The 14,300-nt window shown below is 45.9% G+C and overlaps 1 protein-coding gene and 1 non-coding gene across 2 annotated transcripts; both read left to right on the forward strand.

The window, feature by feature from the left end:
* Window positions 1-4,273: 4,273 nt before the first annotated feature.
* Window positions 4,274-8,454, forward strand: LOC119928867 (olfactory receptor 8H3-like). The gene is made up of 4 exons (XM_038747371.1): window positions 4,274-4,404; window positions 4,678-4,804; window positions 7,561-7,922; window positions 8,037-8,454. Exons 1-4 carry the CDS (start codon window positions 4,274-4,276, stop codon window positions 8,452-8,454), a joined length of 1,038 nt encoding a protein of 345 aa, XP_038603299.1.
* Window positions 8,455-11,366: 2,912 nt separating this feature from the next.
* On the forward strand, window positions 11,367-11,504 carry LOC119929374. Its single transcript, XR_005451500.1, has one exon. It is a non-coding gene; the product is annotated as a small nucleolar RNA SNORA7 (small nucleolar RNA).
* Window positions 11,505-14,300: the final 2,796 nt, after the last annotated feature.

Here is a 14,300-nt window from a genome sequence, read left to right on the forward strand (position 1 = left end):
GACTCTTAGCCACTTATACGAGGGATCGGACATTCTGACCCCTCGGGTGATCTCCGATACTCCGGTCGGAGGAGACAATGTCTTTACAGACGCCACCAAGGAACACCGGGTGGCAGTTTTCAATCAGACCACCGGTGCCTTGTCGGTGCTCGACACACCATACGGCTCGACTCAGCGAAATGAACTTTTCGCTATCATATGGGCAATGGCTAACTACCCCCAGGCCATCAACATTATCTCGGATAGCCTGTATGCCGTTAATCTTGCCCGGCGAATCGAAACCTCCATACTTTTTGACCGGCACTCGGAGATTGGGAACATGATCTCTCGGCTTCAGGCTGCCGTAGCGGCTAGGGAATGTCGGGTATACCTCATGCACGTCCGTTCCCACACGGACGGACAAGGGCCGATATTTGAAGGCAACCGCACTGTGGATGCCAGCCTACACCCCACAGGGCTATCACTAATGGGGCTGGATGCCACGGCTGCGGCGCATAGGGAGTTCCATCTCCCGGCTACCTCGCTCCGCCAGCTGTATGGGGTCACTAGAGAGGAAGCCCGGTCTATTGTCCGGCGCTGTACTCACTGTCTTCCATTTGCCGCACCACCGGCAGGGTCGACGGGAGTGAATCCCCGGGGGCTCACGCCGAACGAGCTGTGGCAAATGGACGTCACCCATTGGGGGACCTCCACGGTTCATATGACCATTGACACCTTCTCCGGATTCATGCTGGCGACATGCCAAGCCGGAGAGGCCGCAAAACATGTGCAAAACCATTTGTACCATTGCTTCGCCACTATAGGCACACCCCAGGAGATTAAGACCGATAATGGCCCCAGTTATGTCTCCAAAGCCATGTCCCTCTTTTTCTCCACCTTTGGCATCTCCCATGTTACCGGGATACCTTACAACCCCAACCGTCAGGGCATAGTGGAAAGGGCAAACAGGACGCTGAAAACTCTCCCGCAAAAGCAGGGGGTGGGGAAGCGGGTCACGCAGTGCGCCCTAGACAAGGCAACGTACACCCATAACTTTCTATCCGTCGATCGGGAGACGGGAATCTCCCCCGCCATGCGGCAACTCTGCCACACATCCACGACCATGAAACCCCGGCGCCACCACCCGCACGCACGCACTACGGGGCGAGCGATGTGGTGTACTGTGGAGGGCGATTGGCGCGGTCCTGATCCGGTACTAATTCGGGGTCGAGGATACGCTTGTATCTCCACAGGTGACGGCCCCGTTTGGATCTCTTCGCGACACCTCCGCGAGACTTCCTCGTCGAGGAAGACGATGCCCAGCCACAGGGGAAGTCCCAGCGCCCTGATTCCCCTCCTCCTCCCCCTCCTTCCCCTTCCCTTTCTTCTCCCCGGGGGCGCGGTGGGGAGGGAGGCCGGGACACGGACTAACTGGACTGCTCTGGTAAATAGCCACCTAAAGGATGTTGAGGAGCAGAGCGGGGTTTGGAGGTGGGCCCTCCTCGCCAATGCTCCTTTGTTACGCATGGTCTCCTGGAAGGAGGATTCCCCTCAACTCTCATTCCAGGGGAACGTGACCAAGCTCACGGGCCAGCACCGGGGTCAGTCCCCGGAAACAGACCAGCGTGAGATCCGTATCCGGGGCGCTATCTTGTGCAGCACTGGTTCCCCCATATGCTGGTACACCGGCAATGGGGCTTTCTCGAACCAGCCCGAGGTAACCCGATCTTGCTTGCGGTTGCTAAATTTCACTTACTAACTGGTAGTCAACATACCCCAAGGTCAGGGGCACCCCACACACCGAAACCTTACCCTGCTGGGGATCCACGGCACGCTTCAGTGCACCCCCAACGGCAAAAAGTCCAGCGAGGGAAGCAGGGGGTACTTCGGCCATATCCGAAATGCGAGCTCGCTCCCCGGTCCCTGGAGAATGTGCGCCGAGGTTCGGGGTGGGATTTGGATGCCTCTAACTGACTGTTCCACGGGCATATTCCGCTGTATTCCCCATAACGATAACGGTACCCTCCTACTCTCCTGGGATGACCAAATTGGGGACCACACATATACAGAAGCGGCCGCGCCAGGGCTTTATGCGCTACCGTGGGGGACGCACCACCCCGGTCTCTGGAAAGCCTTTACTTCCCTGCGCTCCCCCACCGCGACCATCAGGGTCCGCTCGTGCGCCTGCCCTGACGGGGCGACGTGCCAGGATTACCCTTTCTCTGTGTATCGTATTATTTTCCGTGAGGTTCTGAACGTTTCCCTGCACTTGCAGGGCAATTGTGCCGACCATGATTATGTCTTTCAAGGGAACGCCCGCATCCCTGCCCCTTACGAGCTTATAGCCTGCCCAAGTACTGACCCCAGCTGGAACCTTACTGCCTCCCGGTCGGCTTATGGAGACTTTTCCTTGTCCACCACGGGTTCCTCACAATGCGTCGTTATGTCTCGGGCGCGACCCATGACCACGGAGGGTGCGGCAGATTACGCTGTTTGGCTGGTCCGGCGGCCCCGCTACACCCTTATACCCGTTAAGTCTGCCCGTTAAGTCTGACCCGTTAAGTCTGACCCTTGGTTTTCCCAGGCCTCCGATCATCGGTGGCACACCCTAGCGACCCTCTTGCGCGGCTTGCGCACCCGCAGGGAATTATTTGAGGCCTTGCTGGGTATCGCGAACCTCGCGTTTTCCACCTTCCAGGAATGGCAAATCCTGAATCTGTACGATCGGACTGGTTTCCTCGCGTCTCAGCTCTCGGCCTTCATGCACTCCACCCAACTGGCGTGGGGGGTTCAGCGTCACCTGGATCCTTCCCTGCAGCAGGAGCTGATCGGCCTTGAGCATGTGATCGAGACGCTCGGTGACGAGGTTCGCCTCCTGTCCCTACGGCAGGCAGTGAAATGTGACTACCGGTATCGGCATGTCTGCGTGCTTCCGCTCCGCTGCAACGCCACCAACTCTTCGTTCCCTGCCTCCTGGGACGGAGTGAAGAAACACCTGGAGGGACTTTTCCTGGCCGCCAATGTGACCGGCGAGTTACAGGAACTGTGCCACCTTATCGACGAGCTCAACGCCCAGTCGCTGTGCTTCCCCAAGGCTTGGGACGACCTCGGCTGTGGGGAGGACGCGGTGGAGGAACTTTGTGACTGGATCAAACATGTGACGCCAGGGGGATTGGCCCCTTGGCTGGTCTCGATCCTTGCCGCCACTGGGGGGTTTTGCTTTTGCTCATGTGCCTCCCGTGCCTCCTTCGTCTCTTTTGCTCCATTGTTGCCCGGGTGGTCCGCGAGCTTAAGGTCGAGATGCTCCCATTGCGTGGACGCCCTTAGCGGTCCCCGCCATAACGGGGGGGGGGACACGTGGGGAGCGTGGGAAGGCGCTGAGACAGGGAGTATGTGCACACAAACTGTACCCAACGGCTCAAAGCCAAACAGACTCAACAACAGGTGATAAAGGGACCAGGGCAAGAAAAACAAGCTTGCACCTGCAAGGCTCGGAGGCAACCTCAAGGCCATATCCGCAGCCAGCGATGGTTGGCAACGGGTGGCTGGGGGCGAGCCAGAGCAAACGCTTCGTGATGGACAGAGCTGTTGCTAGCCTAGTGGCTGGAGGGTGGCGAGTGAGTGTGCTACATGGCCTGAGAAAACCCTGCCCCCGGGCAACGGGGGGTATAAGAGACGAACAAGACAAAGGGGGGTGCTCACGCACGCTCTCTCCCTCCCTCTCACTCTCTCTCGCTCTCTCTCTCTTTTTTAACCATGTAATCGCTGATAGAAAATAAACGGCAACCAAGCTTTGGACCTCTGGCTGACTCTTCCTGGTGTGAACGCATGGCCCGCATCCGGAGACCTCCGAAGACCCGGAGAGGGTAAGAACCCGAGAGTTGCCCCCGAAACCGCGGGGAGCAACGCATTTCAAGTAGACGTTAGGAAACTGGACCTTGATTGAAGTATGATGTCAGTCTTTTTCAGGCTGTCAGCCCAGAGCATTCAGAGTTTCATCAATGAGAGTCTTTGCAATCACTGTCTTTGCATAAAGGCCATGCAAATTCAGGAGTCCACCTCCTAGGAGATTCTGTATGTAGCTTCAACATTCCATACTTAGTATGTGTCAGTCAGCAACACTGTGAACATTATGGTGAAAAGCATTGGTGCAATAGTTAATGCCGTTTGTGACAACAAAGGGTGTCCTTAAACAGCTTTTATGCAGAACTCTGACTGCCGTTCCAACAGAGTGTGACCATATGATAATAAATTTGGGAAAGCCAAACTTGAGGAGGATGACTCCCAGGTCTTCATGATTTACAAAATCAAAAAAGCCTTTGCATGGACAATGAAGACCATGTACAGGGCCTATTTTGAAAGAAAAGAATCAAGTTCAGTCATGCAAACCATGAGAAACAGCACAGCCAAGTGGCTAGAGCTCAGGCCAGGGAGTTAGAAGGACGTGGGTCCTAACCCCGGCTCTGCCACTTGTGTGCTATGTGACCTTGGGCAAGTCATTTTACTTCTCTGCTTCAGTTACCTCATCTGTAAAATGGTGATGAAAACTGTGAGTCCCAAATGGAACAGGGACTGTGTCCAACTTAATTAGCTTGTAGCTTATATCCACCCTCTGCACTCAGTACAGTGCCTGACAGATAGTAAATTCTTAACAAATATCATGAAAAAATAAAAACCTTCATTTCTCCTGTAATGCAGAAATTACAAGCTTATAGAACTTTACAACAAAGAACATTCACATGATAGTTTACGTCTCAAGCCTGCTGCCACACCTGGGACTTATCTATTTCATCCAATAGATCACATTTTCTCTAAATTGATTAATGTATCTGAAGACCATCACCAAATTTCCCAATAGTGTCCTATTCAGAGCACTTAGAGAAATCACACATTATGGAGAATCAGAGTGCACTTGGGTTTATCTTTCTCTGAACATTTGTCTTTAAAAAACTCTCTCATAACCTCATTTTGAAAATGACCCGTGTGACCAATTTAATCCCTTCCTCCCAAAAGAGAAACAAGGATTCTTTGGTTCACTTTCTGGTGGAGAGATGCTCTGAGGTTCAAGCGAGGGAGAGGCTGTCAGCACTGTGTTGAACAAATCAGAACCTGACACTGCCCAGAATCCCTATAAATAGTGCTGGTGTGATCTTTTCTTGGAAATGGCTAGTGCTTTTCTGGATTTGATCTGAATATTTTCTTTGCCCAGGGATAGAGGATAGGAAAACACATGAAAAATTTATGACTGAAATTAAATCAGATGAGAAAAGATTTAAATCAGAGGGTTCTGATATTTCTTGGGAACTAAATCCATTTTGTAGCGAAGGAAAATCTGCAATGGCAAACTAGTAGAGAGAGGTTTCCTGGGGAAAGTTATCAACTTCCTCTGGATAACCTGATTCTTGGAGGGATGCATTTTCTTTAACCCCACAATGATAATTCAGTGCTCACAAATAGGCAACAATCCGATATTATATCATAATGAGTAGACTTAAAAACACCTTCTGAAGGCATCCTTCTCTTTTTAAAGAACAACAAAATTTCCTTTAATATGTGGCATTTTTTTATACTCATTCTACTTTTGGAACGATCCCATTGAGTAAGGAGAGTTGGAATTTCAAGTAGACCCTTTCCTTAACTCTGTTATATCGCCTAATCAGAATTGGCAACCACTACAAAGGGTAAGTGATTATGTCTTTGCCAAGTTACAATTTTGTAGTAAAAGCTGTATGATTGTATATTGGTGTCCTGGAAAGTTTCCATAATAACTAGGCTCTTGGAGGTTTGTAAACATTCTTGAAATGGCAATCAAAATCTAAATTAAAGTTAAACCCCTCAAAGTTTCTTCATAATATATCCTCTCTGATTCATTTAAACACAAGAACAAATTTGACTTCAGTAAATTGAAAATTTGAGGAAGAAGGAAAAATAAATCAGCTTCACTGAAGAGATTTTTGCAAGTTAAAGCCATATGTGTGATTTATAAATGAAGTCATTTTTTTAAAGGCTCAAATGAAATTTCCAGAGTGAACTTCAGAGTTTACAATAATACAATTTGCGTGATCATCATCATTATCAGTGGTATTTATTGAGAGCTACTATGTATTGAGCACTATACTAAGTGCTTGGGAGAGTACAATTCAACTGTGTTGGTGGACACATAGCCTGCCCACAGTGAGCCTACAGTCTATAAGGGGAGACAGACATTAGTATAAATAAATGATTTGTTATATATAATTTAAAGATATGTACATAGCTACAGGAGATAGATCCCTCTGGCTCTGCTCTCATAATGGAAGTTGTGTTGAGACTTGAGAAGGGAGAATAGGGATGTAACGCCAGCCTGCATTCATCGAAGATAGAGATTGCATTCAGCACTTGTGTGGAATTCCTGTAACCGGGCCTCAAAATAGCAAGGAATCAGTGACAAAATGGTGTCAAGGCTGTATAGATGGTCTTCCCAGGATTCCTTGGGGCATACTTTCCACTTTCTTAAACTCATGCTTGAGGTGTTTCCTATATACCTGAGGCTAGCCATCTAGAGATAACAGCATTGGACTGAATGTCAGTAGACAGAGGTTCCAGTCCCTGCTTCATCACCTGTTGCCTTGTGAACTTGGGAGAGTTAATTAACTTCTCTATGCATGAATTTTCCCATCTGTAAAATGAGGATGAAATACCTGTCTTCCCTCCAGCTTGGACTGTGAGCCTCGTGTGGGACATGGACTGGGTCCCATCCAATTCTATTGCATCCACCCAGCACTTGGAACATAGCAAATGCTTAATAAATAATTATCAGTTTTATAACATAGGTTGAAATCTGTTGAAAAATAAGAAACCAGAAAAAGTCAGAAGAGGAAATAGGGGGAAGAATCACATTCTAATCATTTTGCAAGAGTAGGCATTCACAGGGTGGGTAATAGTAATAATATTTGTTTAATACTATATGTCAAGCACTGTTCTAAGCTGGGGTAGATACAAGATAATCAGGTTGGACTCAGTTCCTGTTCCACATGGGGCTCACAGTCTTAATCCCCATTTTACAGCTAAGGTAACTGAGGTACAGAGAAGTTAAGAGACTTACCCAAGGTCACACAGCAGGTGAGTGATGGAGCCAGTATTAGAACTCAGGTCCTTCTGACTCCCATGTCCATGCTCAGTCCACTAGGCCATGCTTACTCCCATGGCCATCTTCTGTCCCCTTTACACCCAAGCATAAACACACACATACACACACACACACACACACACACACACACACACACACACACGCAGAATCCCTTTGTAGGTGCTGAACTCCCTGTATTATCAGAACTGTGGGAATAGGTGAGAGAAAATTAAGTTATTGCAACATCGTTTTAATTCTATGTAGTTGTTCAGTGATTCTGCAGGATCGTAAACTTTCTTCATTCAACGTGAACATAAACTTCTCCCATCACTGTTGTCTGAAAGGGAAAACTTGGGCTTCTCTGACTTCCCTCTATATCCAAGCACGGATATCGAACCAAATGTGATCAAGTAGCAGTATCCTTCCCTAAGTATGTTTCTTTATTCATTCTCCTAATATCCCCCAAACTGTAGGAATATTTTCCTCCTGAATTTCAATATTCATTTCTCAGTAGAGGAGAGATGCTGAAGCCATTGACTGCAGGAAAAGTTACTGGAATGACCTACTTCATTCTCATGGGCCTGAGAGATTCTCCAAGAGCCCAACTGGTCCTTTTCATGGTATTTCTTTCTTATCTATATGATTTCTGTGATGGGGAAGAAGGGTTGATCCTGATAATCCAGAAAGACTCCCAGGTTCACAGACACATGTATTTTTTCCTGTGTGGTTTGTCTTTTGTTGATCCGAGTTACTCCACAGCCATTACTCCTAAAACCCTGGAGAATGCATTAACATCCAGAAAGAAAATCTCATTCATTGGCTGCTTTGCCCAAAAGTATTTTTTCATTTCTTTAGCAGGAACAGAATGCTTTCTCCTCTCTGCAATGGCATACGATTGTTATGTAGCTATCTGTAACCCATTGCTTTATTCCTCTGTTATGTCCACAAGAGTATGCATGTGGCTTACGGTTGGGTCACATGGAGTTGCTTTTACAAGCTCCCTGATAGGTCTTCTGTTCATAGGTAGGTTGCTATTTCGCAACTCAAAGGTAATTCAACATTTTTTCTGTGATACCTCACCAATCTGGGTTTTGCCCTGCACTGGCACGTACAACACAGAAATGATGATCTTTATCTCAGCTGGCTCCACCCTTGAAAAGTCTCTGATAATGATTACAGTCTCTTACATGGCTATTATCTCTGCCATTTTGAAGACCAACTCCACTGTGAGAAGAAAAAAAGCTTTCTCCACCTGTGCTTCCCACCTCACGGGAGTCACCATTTTCTATGGGACTCTAAATCTTTACATACCTAAACCAAGCAAATCTTACTCCCTGGGTCAGGACCTGGTGGCTTCTGTTTTCTAAACCATAGTGGTCCCCATGTTGAACACCCTTATCTACAGCCTGAGAAGTAAAGAGGTGAAAAGTGTTATGAGCAGAGTGATTCATCTGTATCCTATAATGATGTGGCTAGAAGCAGGACAAAAGGCAGATGGCACTAGCTGGAGAACGAAGGGGAAGTCATCAGGGAGGAGACATGGGAAGAGGGCTCTGGTCCAGGACTTCAAGCCCAGACTCTCTGTTTGGCCTCCTCCCTCCCTCTGGTCCTCACCGCAAGCCTTCTCTCTGTCAGTCTCTTCTGGAGCTCCCGCTGGTTTGTTCCGAGTTCCGCTACCACCAGCACCTCCAGGTGCTACCCCTTGTCCCTCCAGGGTGGCCCAAGCAGGGTTAAAACGACCTTAGTACCAACTCCCACCCTGCTGATCTCCCCTGGCTCGAAGCAACAGGGAGCTGGGGCAGCCTCATCACTTCATCCGGTCCTTGAAAGGAGAACACCAGCAAGGACCCTCGGGCCAGAGCCCCCATCTCTTCAGCCTTGTGTCCAGGGTTGTTCGGAATGACCCAACATCTCCCAAACCTCCAATAGGAAGATCCAAGAATGGGGGGAATAGGAGGTCCAGGGCATTCCCCACTGCCCCCTCCTCATGGCATCCTTCACCCCAGAAAGTCCAAGAAGCAAAACTCTGGCCTTGAATGACTTCACTGTGAAATCCATTCAGTGGGACCTCAGGCAGACAACATATTATGTGACAAAATAATGGGGACAGTCTTATTCAATGAAGGCAACAGAGGTGTGTTGCATAAGCCCTTTCTTGTAAAATTCATTGTGTTCTAGATTAGCCCCCACTCAAGATGATTTCCTCCAACCGCTATGCTCCTTATTAGTTCCCTGACCTTTTTCTGCGTGTTCTATATAATGATGATGATGATGGTAATGACAATGGAATTTGTTTAGCACTTACTATGTGCTAAGCAATGTTTAAGTGCTGCGTGGACACAAGGTTAACAGGTTGGATCCAGTCCCTGTCTCTCGTAGAGTTCACAGTTTTATTCCCCATTTTACAGATGAGGTACCTGAGGCACAGAGAAGTTAAGTGACTTGCCCACGGTCACACAACAGACAAGTGGCAGAGTTGGGATTAGAACTGAGGTTCTTTTGACTACCAAGCCCAAAAAGGATCTTCTGCCTCTGACTCCAATATTTATGGGTGATTTCTGTTCCTAAACAGCAGCATCTAGGGTCTGTCCCGTGTGGGGCAGGTTAGCTTGATTGTCTTGTGTCTGCCCCAGGGTTTAGAGCATTCTTATTATAGGAACATAATCTCAGAACAAGAACACTTCAGTATATAAAGATGAATGCTAATAAGGGAGCATGTTTGAAATCGATAAAAATTGTCAAGGGTGAGGGCAGAGTTGAATATGACATTGTTATTGATCATATACTTGTCTTCTGTGTGTTCTTGGGAAAGTCACTTATCTTCTCTATGCTTCAGTTACCTCATCTGTAAAATGGGGATTAAGACTGTCAGCCCCAGGTGGGATATGAACCGAGTTCAAACTGATTAGCTTGTTTCTACCCTAGTGCATAGTTCAGTGCCTGACACATAGTGCTTAACAAATACCATTAAAAATACTGAAACATTAAAAATGAAGGATATTCAATGAAGTTGAAGTTTTTAATTCACAGGTGATTGAGGGCTCAACAAGTATTTCTATAGATTCTTGGGCTTGGTCTGGAGAAATTATTAGGAGAGATATTAGATGTTGGAATGACAATCCATTTGGGTAAATAACAAAGAAGCAATCATTGTTCTGTTCCAATCAATCAATCAAACATATTTATCAAGTGTTAACTATGTGCATAGAATTGTACTAGGAACTTGGGAGAAGAAAATATAAGAGAGTTGGTAGACACTTTCCCTGCCCACACTGAGCTCATAGTCCAGAATCTATTCCTCCAAGTACCATTTGGAGCCCCTGTGTGGGAGAGAATACCAAGTTCAAAAGACCACTGGCATTTGTCAACCTGGCTTTTTTGTCTAATTAATATAATAACTGTAAGGAAACAAAACATATAACCACTTTTAAATGCAATTATCATCCATTTTTATTTCTCAAATGATATTTTTGTTGCTATATAATTAAATGTTATAGTTTGTAAATGCTCATCATGTCAACATTTAACTGGATAAATATATTTCTGTACTTTTCAAACAGAAATAAATACACAAACGCATTTTGCTAAATAATCCTGTGATCTGCTCTCACTCAGTGGTACAAATTTAAACCTATTACAGCACACACCACCTTCATAGGCTATTTGAATTTCTCCAATAAGCTTTGGACACCTTCTGGCCCCCCTTTCTTATATGCTATTAGAAAGAAAATCTTTTATCAGTCTACTTTCTAGATTAATATGTTCATATTAAGCCTTAAGAATTTCCCAGTCTAGTCTAAACTGGTTGAATCAGATGTCTCCTTATCTGAGTCCACCAGATTCGACTTAATTCCTGAAGAGCAAAGGTGCTAAAGAATCGCCCCAATCATCACAAGCATTTATTAAATTTAGAGGCACTGAATTAAGCATTGGGGAGATTTTTTATGAAATAGAATAATAATAATAACCGTGGCATTTGTTAGGTGCCAGGCACTGTACTAAGCACTACCATGGATACAAGCAAATCAGGCTGGACATAGCCCCCTTCCTATGTGGGGCTCACAGTCTTCATCCTCATTGTGCAGATAAGGTAACTGAGGCACATAAAAGTGAAGTGACTTGCCCAAGGTCACAAAGCAGATAGGTGATGGAGGCAGGATTAGAATCCATGTCCTTCTAACTTCCAGGCCTGGGCTCTCCACCAGACCACACTATCAAGTGACCGCACAATTGACTGACATGGTCCCTGCCCCTAGTTTGGGGGAGGTGATAAGTATGGATCCTCTCAGGGTCACACCTGGAGAGTTTCCAATACTTGATCAGTCTTGACTACCGGAGGGTGAGTCAAGCAGAGGCATAACCATTCCATTCCTATCTTGGGCAGTGGATAGTGAGTGGAAGGGAATCTGCTACAAGTCAAAGCTTACCTGTGCTGGGCAGCAACGGCATGGGAGAGAGTCAAGGGCAGAGACTCATTTAGTGTGTGGAAGGAGGCAATGGTAAACCACTTCCATAGTTTTACCAAGAAAACTTTATGGATATGCTACCAGAACGATTGCAGATGGAAGTGAGACCTTTTGGGAGAGTATATGGCTTATACTATGGGTCAGACATGACTCAACAGCATAAGACAGACAGAGAATAAGTATGGAGAAAATACATCAGTGACTCAGAAACACAGGCTAAAGTTAAATAGTATAACATTGGATGGAAAGAGGGAAAACTAACTGTCCAGTGGCCAATGGCCTTTATTGTGAATTGCCCCAATGAGAGGAAGACTGAAGTGCATTTACAGGAGTCTATTTAGCCACAGCAGGAGCTATGTTGACTCAACCACTTTACGGGTGGCTGTTGAATGATGCACCTATCTTCACTGTCAAAATCTTTGGAGTCTTCACTTCAAAACCAGGGGCTGGGAATTTTTGTGAAGGAAGGTGAATTGGGGAAATGCATTAGTGCATTTTTGTCAAGGAATAGGCAGGGTCAAGAGGGTCTTAGGCTGCCACAATGTGGATCTCAAACGTGTTCCCCCTCCCCACCCCATCAGTCAGTCAGTCAATCACATTTATTGAGAACTTGCCGTGTGCAGAGCACTGTACTAAGGACTTGAGAGGGTCCAATATAAGAAGTACATTCCTTGTCCACAGCAAACTTACAGTCTAGAATGGGAGACAGACATTAATATGAATAAATAAATTACAGATATGTACATAAGTGCTGTGGGGCTGGGAGGAGGGAATGAATAAAGAGAGCAAGTCAGGGTGATACAGAAGGGAGTAGAAGAAAAGGAAAAGAGGATTAAGTCAGGGAAGAGATGTACCTTCACTAAGGCTTTGAAATGAGGGAGAGTAATTGTTTATCAGATAAGAGGAGGGAGGATTTTCTTTCCAGGCCAGAGGTAGGATGTGGGAGCGAGATAGATGAGACCAAGGTACAGTGAATAGGTTAACATTAGAGGAGTGAAGTCTAGCTGGGGAACCTCCACCACCACTACCACCACCTCTGGTGGTGGTGGGGAAAGGGGAAGGAACAGGAGGAGGAAAGTGCTTAACTTTCTCAGAGGCAAATACCACAGTGAATGGAAAATTGGAGGCTTTTGATTCAGAATTAAACATTCATAAACCCGATGTATAATAATAATAATAATAGCATTTATTAAGTGCTTACTATATGCAAAGCACTGTTCTAAGCACTGGGGAGGTTACAAGGAGATCAGGTTGTCCCACCGTGGGGCTCACAGTCTTAACCCCCATTTTACAGATGAGGGAACTGAGGCCCAGAGAAGTTAAGTGACTTGCCCAAAGTCACACAGCTGACAATTGGCAGAGCCAAGATTCGAACCCATGACCCCTGACTTCAAAGCCCGTGCTCTTTCCACCGAGCCACGCTGCTTCTCTGTATAGCATCAGCATGATGATACAACATATACAGCATGCTACAGCATATTGTAATGAGTAGGGAATTCAAAATAAAATACTCAACCAATCAGTCAATCATATTTATTGAATACTTACTGTGTGCAGAGCACTGCATTAAGGGCTTAGGGGAATACAATACAACAGAGTTGGTATTCTCATTCCCTATCCACAATGAACTCACAGTCTAAAACGATGAAATAAAATAAAACTAAAACCCAAGAGTCCATTGTACCTAACATTTGAGGCAGTCTCAACTTTCAATGAGAACGATATTTTTAGGCATATTAAAGTGTAATAGAGAAGCAGAGTGGCTTAGTGGCAAGGGCACGGGCTTGGGAGTGAAAGGTCGTGGGTTTTAATCCTGGCTGTGGAACTTGTCTGCTGTGTGATCTTGGGCAAGTCACTTAACTTCTCTATGCCTCAGTTACCTCACCTGTAAAATGGGGATTAAAACTGTGAGCCCAACGTGGGACAACCTGATTACCTTTTATCTATCCCAGCGCTTAGAACAGTGCTTGACATATAGTAAGTGCTTAACAAATACCATCATCATTATTATTATTAATAGAGAACCCTGAAATTGTTTGTAAAATTCTTTTTAGCAGTTCATTCAAATCCTATTTGCTCTTTAGCTCCGCAGTTAAAAGATCCATCTCTAAGTCCTAAAGACTTGACCTCTTCTGAGTTTCCCTATCTCCACTAACTCATGATTTGAGTGTGTGTTTGATGGATTAAAGAGAGGGGGAGTTGGGGTTGGGGGAAATCTTTCATTAACATTGCTTGAAAGGTTAGTGAGGGGCTGGGGAGGGGGCTAGAGTGAAAATCACCTCATCTTCTGAGGGAAGGAAGAGGAGGACAGAGCAAATATGTGCGACCTACAACTGAAAAAGACAGTTTTTCTCCCTGTGCCAGTTGTGTTTAGAAGGTTGACACCACACCATTCATTTGAAAAGGAGTCATTCCAATTAAAATGTGCTTAACTCTCTCTGAAATTACTTATTGAGCATCAACTTAAATGTCCATCGTGGTACTAGAAACTTGGGGATATACTAAGGAAATATGAAATTCAGTTGTTTGAACAGAGTGAAAATGAAAATAAACTTGTGTGAATAATTACACCAAAAGCAAATAGATAATCCCTTAGATTAATTAAAGAGGGGCCCCTGAACCTACATACTGTTACTGTTGGTTTTTCTTGTCACTGTTAAAATTATCCAATGCTCATTCAGCTTACCTAAAACTGATAACTAGGATCTGTATTAATATGTCACTCTGCATCTTTCCATTTGACCGAA

The sequence above is a fragment of the Tachyglossus aculeatus genome, chromosome 5, assembly GCF_015852505.1.
Source record: "Tachyglossus aculeatus isolate mTacAcu1 chromosome 5, mTacAcu1.pri, whole genome shotgun sequence".
Lineage (NCBI taxonomy): Eukaryota > Metazoa > Chordata > Mammalia > Monotremata > Tachyglossidae > Tachyglossus > Tachyglossus aculeatus.